General features: G+C 39.8%; 1 protein-coding gene across 1 annotated transcript; it reads right to left on the bottom strand.

The window, feature by feature from the left end:
- Positions 1-5,041: 5,041 nt before the first annotated feature.
- Positions 5,042-5,946, bottom strand: LOC102542303 (SCAN domain-containing protein 1-like). Its single transcript, XM_031674087.2, is given in 2 exon segments — positions 5,042-5,283; positions 5,286-5,946. Coding segments are annotated over 2 exon segments (813 nt in total). The 3' UTR covers positions 5,042-5,131.
- Positions 5,947-6,359: the final 413 nt, after the last annotated feature.

The following is a 6,359-nucleotide window of genomic DNA, read 5'->3' as shown; positions in this document are numbered from 1 at the left end:
CAATACAGTAATTTACTTATTTTCAGTTACATGGTGTTTCCATTATTATGGCTGAGTAGAAATTATGGACAAGAAAAAGCAGCAGTGTATTTTGATTGCATTTAAGTTACTGTATTGCCTTCCTTTATATCCATCTTCTCTACCCCCAGCCCAAGCTGTGCCATTAGATCAGGTGTCTGTTTCCTGGAACCTTTCTTGCTGCCCTGTCTGGACTCTGGGATTCGGCTTGACTGCTCTCTTGGTTGTTATCCTCTTTTCTGGTCCCTCATCTTCCATTTTCTTGGTTTAGGTCTTTGTTTCGCTCTGGCACATTCTCAAATAGCTTCCTAAAATAAGGTGTATTGGAGACAAATTTCTTAAGAACTTGTATACATGAAAATATCTACTTGAGTCCAAAAATTAATACCCTTAGAATTCAGAGGCATTGTTCTTCTGACATACAGTGTTACTGTTGAGAAGTCTTTTTTAAACATTTTTTATTGAGTTACAGTCATTTTACAATGTTGTCTGTTGAGAAATCTGATAATATTCTTTTAAAAATTTTTGTTTATTTATTTTTATTGAAGTACAGTTAATTACAGTGTATCAATTTCTGCTATCCCAGTCTTGCATATACATACATATATTCATTTTCATTTTATTTTTCCATTAAAGGTTATTTCAAGATATTGAGCATAGTTCCTTGTGCTATACAAAAGAAACTTCAAAAAGAAAATCTATTTTTATATATAGTGGCTAACATTTGCAAATCTCAAACTCCCAAATTTATCCCTTCCCAACCCCTTTCCCTGGTAACAATAAGATTGTTTCCTATGTCTGAGAGTCTGTTTCTGTTTTGTAGGTGAGTTCATCGTGTCCTTTTTTTCCCTTTTTCTTTTCTTTTTATTTTAGATTCCACATATAAGTGATATATGGTATTTTTCTTTCTCTTTCTGGCTTACTTCACTTAGAATGATGATCTCTAGGTCCATCCATGTTGCTGCAAATGGCATTACTTTATTGTTTTTTATGGCAGAGTAGTATTCCATTGTATAAATACACCACAGCTTCTTTATCCAGTTATTTGTCAATGGACATTTAGGTTACTTCCATGTCTTGGCTATTGTAAACAGTGCTGCTATGAACATTGGGGTGCATGTGTCTTTCCTCATTAGAGTTCCCTTGGGATATATACCCAGAAGTGGAATTGCTAGATCACCTGGTATGTCTATTTTTAGTTTTTTGAGAAATCTCCATGCTGTTTTCCATAATGGTTGCACCAAACTACATTCCCAACAGCAGTGTAGTAGGGTTCCCTTTTCTTCACACCCTCTCCAGCATTTATTGTTTGTGGGCTTTTGAATGATGGCCATTCTGACTGGTGTGAGGTAATACCTCATTGTAGTTTTGATTTGCATTTCTCTGATAATTAGTGATACTGAGCATTTTTTCATATGTCTATTGGCCATTTGTATGTCTTCATTGGAGAAATGCTTGTTTAGGTCTTCTCCCCATTTTTGGATTGGGTTGTTTGTTTTTTCCTTATTAAGTTGTATGAACTGTTTATATATTCTGGAAATTAAGCCTCTGTCAGTTGCATCATTTGCAAATATTTTCTTCCATTCCCATTCCATAGGTTGTCATTTTGTTTTGCTTATGGTTTCCTTTGCTGTGGAAAAGTTTATGAGTTTAATTAGGTCCCATTTGTTTATTTTTGCTCTTATTTCCATTGCCTGGGTAGACTGTTCTAGGAGGATGTTGCTTAGATTTATGTCAGAGAATGTTTTGCCTATGTGTTGTTCTAGGAGATTTATTCTGTCTTGTCTTATATTTAAGTCTTTAAGCCATTTTGAGTTTATTTTTGTGTATAGAATGAAGGAGTATTCTAACTTCATTGATTTACATGCTGCTATCCAGTTTTCCCAACACTACTTGCTGAAGAGACTGTCTTTTGTCCATTGTATATTCTTGCCTCCTTTGTCAAGATTAATTGACAGTAGGTCTGTGGATTTATTTCTGGGCTCTCTATTCTGTTCCATTGATCCATATGTCTGTTTTTATGCCAATACCATGCTGTTTTGATTACTGTAGCTCTGTAATATTGTCTGAAGTCTGGGAGGGTTATTCCTGCAGCTTCGTTCTTTTTCTTCAATAATGCTTTGGAAATTGTCGGTCTTTTGTGATTCCACATACATCTTAGGATCATTTGTTCCAGTTCTGTAAAAAATGTCCTGGGTAATTTGATAGGTATCGCATTAAATCTGTAGATTGCCTTGGGCAGTATGGCTATTTTAATGATATTGATTCTTCCAGTCCAGGAGCATGGGCTATCTTTCCATTTCTTTAAGTCTTCTTTAATTTCCTTAATCAGTGTTTTGTAGTTCTCCATGTATGTCTTACACCTCCTTGGTCAGATTTATTCCTAAGTATTTTATTGTTTATTTTAAAAGGGATTGTTTCCTTACTTTCTTTTCCTTTTGATTCATTATTAGTGTAAAGAAATGCAACTGATTTTTGTATGTTAATCTTGTACCTTGCTACCTTGCCAAAGTCTTTTATCAGCTCTAGTAGTTTTTGTGTGGAGCTTTCAGGGTTTTCTATATATAGTATCATGTCATCTGCATATAGTGACAATTTTAACTCTTCTTGTCTGATTTTGATCCCTTTTATTTCTCTCTCTTGCCTGATTGCTGTGACTAGGACTTCCAAGTCTATGCTGAATAGGAGGGGTGAGTGAGCAACCTTGTCTTGTTCCAGATTTTAGTAGAAAGGCTTTCAGCTTTTCACCATTGAGCACTATGCGGGCTGTAGGTTTGTCATAAATAGCTGTTATTATTTGAGATATGTTCCCTCTTTATCCACTTTGGTGAGAATTTTTACATAAATGGGTATTGAATTTTATCAAATGATTTTTCTGCATTTATTGAGATGATCATGTAGTTTTTGTCCTTTCTCTTGCTGATGTGGTGTATCACATTGATTGATTTGTGTATCCTGAACCATCCTTGTGTCTTGGCGATGAACCCAACTTGATCATGGTATATGATATTTTTTATGTGCTGTAGGAGTCTGTTTCCTAATATTTTGTTGAGGATTTCTGCATCTATGTTCATCAGTGATATTGGTCTGTAATTTTCTTTTTTGGTAGTGTCTTTGTCTGGTTTTGGTATTAGGGTGATGGTGGCTTCATAGAATGAGTTTGGGAGTACTCCGTCCTTTTCAATCTTTTGAAAGAGTTTGAGAAGGACCAGTATGAGTTCTTTGTATGTTTGGTAGAATTCTCCAGTGAAGGCATCTAGTCCTGGACTTTTATTTGCAATGAAGTTTTTTATTGCTAATTCTATTTCATTTCTAGTGATCAGTCTGTTCAAGTGGTCTATTTCTTCTTGATTCAGTCTTGGTGGACTGTGTGTTTCCAGAAACTAGTCCATTTCTCCCAGGTTATCCATTTTGTTGCCATACAGTTGTTCATAGTATTCTCTTATGATATTTTGTATTTCTGTGGTATTGGTTGTAATTTCTCTATTTTCCTTTCTTATTTTGTTTATTTGTGTTCTCTGTCTTTTCTTCTTGCTGAGCCTGGCCAGAGGTTTGTCAATTTTGTTTACTCTTTCAAAAAGCTAGCTCTTGGTTTGACTGATTTTTTCTATTGTCTTTTTTTCCTCTCTATTTTATTTATTTCCTTCCTGATCTTTATTATTTCCTTCCTTCTGCTGACTTTTGGTTTTGTTTGCTCTTCTTTTTCTAATTCTTTTAGCTGGTAGGTTAGATTGTTTATTTGAGATTGTTCTTTTTTGAGGAAGGCCTGTATCACTATGAACTTCCCCTCTTAGGACTGCTTTTGCTGCAACCCATAGATTTTGTGTGGTTGTGTTTTCATTGTCGTTTGTCTCAAAGTCTTTTTTAATTTTTCTTTGATTTCAACATTGATCCATTGGTTTTTTAGTAGCATATTGTTTAATCTCCATGCTGTGTTTTTTTTCCTCCTTTGTTTTTCTCTGGTTGATTTCTAGTTTCATGGCATTGTGTTCAGAAAAGATGCTTGAAATAATTTCTATCCTCTTAAATTTATTGAGGCTTCTTTGTTGCCCAAGTACATGATCTATCCTAGAAAATGTTCCATGTGCACTTGAAAAGAATGTATGTTCTATCTTTTAGGGGGATGTATTGTTCTGAAATTATCAACCAAGTTCAATTGTTCTGTTGTGTCATTTAGTTCCTCTGTTGCCTTGTTAATTTTCTGTCTGGAAGATCTGTCCATTGATGTTAATGGTGTGTTAAAGTCTCCTACTATGATTGTGTTCCTATCAGTGAGAAATCTGACAATATTCTAATTCGACTTACTTTAAAAAATCTTTTCCTTTAGAAGCTTTTAGAATCAATTTTTTTTTTCCCTGGTAAAACAAGACTTTATTACAGTGATGTGCCTAGATACGTGGTTTTTTGTATCCCATGTTCTGGGTGCTTGGAACTTTCCATCTGGAAACATTAACTCTGGGAATTATCTTGAACTATTTCATTGATAATTTCATCCCCTCTTGTTTCTCTTCCCTCTTTATAAAACTCCCAACTCAGTGGTTAGACTTTGGGCTTCTTACATACTTACTGGGTCCAGGGACCCTGTTAGTTGCTCAGGATGGTGAGGAATAGGAGGGATTTTCTGTCCTTAAGGGTCTCACCGAAGGTATAAACCTTTGGTGAGGAATTTATGATCAGAAGGATCTTCCTGGAAGAAATATTAATAGGAAAACCCAGCAACTCAGCAGATGGCTGTCTCATTGGTTATCTCATTTAATCACCACAGAAACATTAGAAATTATGATCTGCATCTTCCCTTTGCTTAGAGAGTCAAGTACTAAGAATCTGAGAGGTAAGTTCAGGATCCCAAGCCAGTAAGTGGCAGAGATTTGGACAATGACTCTTTTTTTTTTTTTTTGAATAAGAAACAAAGGCTTTATTCTCATGGGTTCTCAACTTAATTTCGCCACCGGCCAGAAAGGAGGCTGGAAACAGGCTCGGGAAAATAAACATGGTAAAAGGACGAACGAAAAGGACACACGAGTTGCCAAAACGCGTTTTTCATTAAAGCGTTGTGAAGAGAGACTCGATCATGGCTCCAGTCCAGAGAGGCCCGGGCCGGGCCGCTCACAGCTCAGCCTGTGATGCGCACGTCGGTGCGGCAGCTAAGCCGCCGGGGCCGCGCCGCCTCGGGTAGGATGGCGAGCAGCCGCTCCTGCACCAACATCTCCACGATCTGCTCCTTCGTGCGGATGTCGGGCCTCAGCCACTGGCAGGAGAGCTCCGCAGCTGCCGGAATGCCTCCCTCGGGCCTGCCGTGTCCTGGTAGCGGAACTGCTGGAATCGCTGGCGGAACGTCTCTGGGCCGGGCCAGCAGCCGCCAGGGCCTGGCGGAGAATGTAGAGCGGCTTCGGCAAGTGGCGCGGAGCCCAGCGGTGCGGGCCCGAGGGGCAGCTCCAGGGCCGCGGAGGCCGCCTCAGGAGGCGTAGGATTTGCTTCGGGGACCGCGGCGTTGGGGCTGGAGGGCTCAGGAGCAGGTAGTGGGGCCTCAGGAGTCGACAAGGAGCCTGCAGATTCACGCTCCGGGACTGAGTTCGGGCCAGCCCTTTCCTCTTCCCCCAACGGTGGCTCTGGGCTCCCAGTTGTCACCAAGCCCGGCTCAGTCGCCTCCGTGTCTCCGGGTCTGGACGTCGCTCTTTGTCCGGCAGCTGTGGGCGAGGCACTCTGGACATTGACTCTTAATTCTGAAGCTGCATCATACCTAGTACATTTCAGCTTTCTCTGATGACACCTGTTCAACTCTGGAGTCTTCGCCAGTTGGAATAGATGTCTTTGGGGATTCTCAAGATCTGATATGAAGCATTTGATATGAAAGGATTTCTGATCCCATTCCTCAAGAAGCAGTAAGTCAGAGAGTATCTCTTTAAAATAACTTCCAGATATTTTCATAGTTGGAAAGGATCAATTATTGATGATTCTGAAGATCCCACTGGGATTCCATTCTCTAGCTCTCAGGAAGACGGTTTCTTCCCGGGGCTTATTGTTCACTTTTTCCATCTATGACGGTCAGGGATGCCTCCCCACATCCATCCAGCCTGTGAGACACACTGAACTTGAGGGAAGATGCTCTGACCTGTGATTTTTGTGATTGGTAACTGATTATTGCCAACTGTGGGGAGCCTGAGGGAGGTGGGTAGTGGGTGACAGCTCTGCTAAGAAAGATGAGATGCATATAATTCCCACTGACATTTGACACTGCTGTAAATCCTCTCAAAGAGACCCCGCGTCCCTGTGGGGATGCCTTCACGGGGAGATGGCATCCGGCTTGATCAATCAGCTGTGGCTTCATTAGCCTCTCCCTG

Source organism: Vicugna pacos, chromosome 16 (genome assembly GCF_048564905.1).
Source record: "Vicugna pacos chromosome 16, VicPac4, whole genome shotgun sequence".
Taxonomy (NCBI): Eukaryota; Metazoa; Chordata; class Mammalia; order Artiodactyla; family Camelidae; genus Vicugna; species Vicugna pacos.
Note: the sequence above shows the minus strand (reverse complement) of the source record. Positions and strands in the feature narration are given on the sequence as shown.